Below are 834 nucleotides of genomic sequence, written 5' to 3' on the forward strand. Positions count from 1 at the left end.
TTACATGGTATACTACATTATTCTACATAAATTATAATTTATTGTTTAAATTGATATAGCTTCCAATAAGCTTCAGTCCAACAAAGGAAACATGCTGTTAATTTAGCGTATTATTATTTCAATATGTTGAAAATTTAATCGCGTTTTATATACAAAAATGGCACTTGCCGTCATCCTTCGTGTATTAAAAATTAAAGATATAAAAACTAACCATGAGTCCAATTAGCCAGCTTATCCATAATCCCTCGGTATATCCACAGCACATCACTAAATCTTGTAATTGATAATCAGTCTTATGACAGACAATTAATGTGGCGTTTAATGTAGCACATTCTGTGAACTTGTGAAATGTGGTAGCAGCAACAGGCTTTACCTATAGAATGACTTGATTCACGCACCCCTTCTCACTGAATACATCCACTGTCTCAGTTAGGATTATTGATCTTGGCTGAAGAGGACTGGAGGGGGCATATATGCCCACATAAAGCACCTGGATTGCTGGTCAGTTGTTTATCTTTAGAGTTTAAATGGAGCAGTGTTAAATTTATCGTCTATGTTATGTTATGATTCACAGGCCTGTTATTTTTATATAAGGAAACTTCTGTCTTAGTTTCTATCAACATTCTCTAAGAAACATAAATTCCAAGCGCTGCATGGAATATTAGAACGTAGTGGTTAAAAATAATTCGATAGCATATTAAATATTGAACTCTCGTGAATAGTTCAAGTAAATCGTGCTCTGCAAAGTCATAACTTTAAAAGAATCGATTTCTATTTCAATTTTTTTTTATTAAAAATATTTTTTAAATGATTTTTATATTAATTAATTTTATA

General features: G+C 31.3%; 2 protein-coding genes across 2 annotated transcripts in view; both read right to left on the bottom strand.

The window, feature by feature from the left end:
- Positions 1–384, bottom strand: part of LOC108687814 — a 3,753-nt gene extending 3,369 nt beyond the window's left edge. The window contains exons 1-2 of the mRNA XM_018193793.1: positions 374–384; positions 212–273 (exon numbers count right to left, since the gene is read on the bottom strand). Of these exons, the coding sequence (XP_018049282.1) occupies positions 212–239 (28 nt within the window). The 5' untranslated portion in view covers positions 240–273; positions 374–384. The remainder of the gene's footprint in view (positions 1–211; positions 274–373) is intronic.
- LOC108687817 (transmembrane protein 203) overlaps positions 239–834 on the bottom strand; it is a 1,633-nt gene continuing 1,037 nt past the window's right edge. The window contains exon 2 of the mRNA XM_018193797.1: positions 239–514. The gene's annotated coding sequence lies outside the window, so the exon portion shown is untranslated. The remainder of the gene's footprint in view (positions 515–834) is intronic.

This window comes from Atta colombica, unplaced genomic scaffold (assembly GCF_001594045.1).
Source record: "Atta colombica isolate Treedump-2 unplaced genomic scaffold, Acol1.0 scaffold216, whole genome shotgun sequence".
In the NCBI taxonomy this organism is placed as follows: domain Eukaryota; kingdom Metazoa; phylum Arthropoda; class Insecta; order Hymenoptera; family Formicidae; genus Atta; species Atta colombica.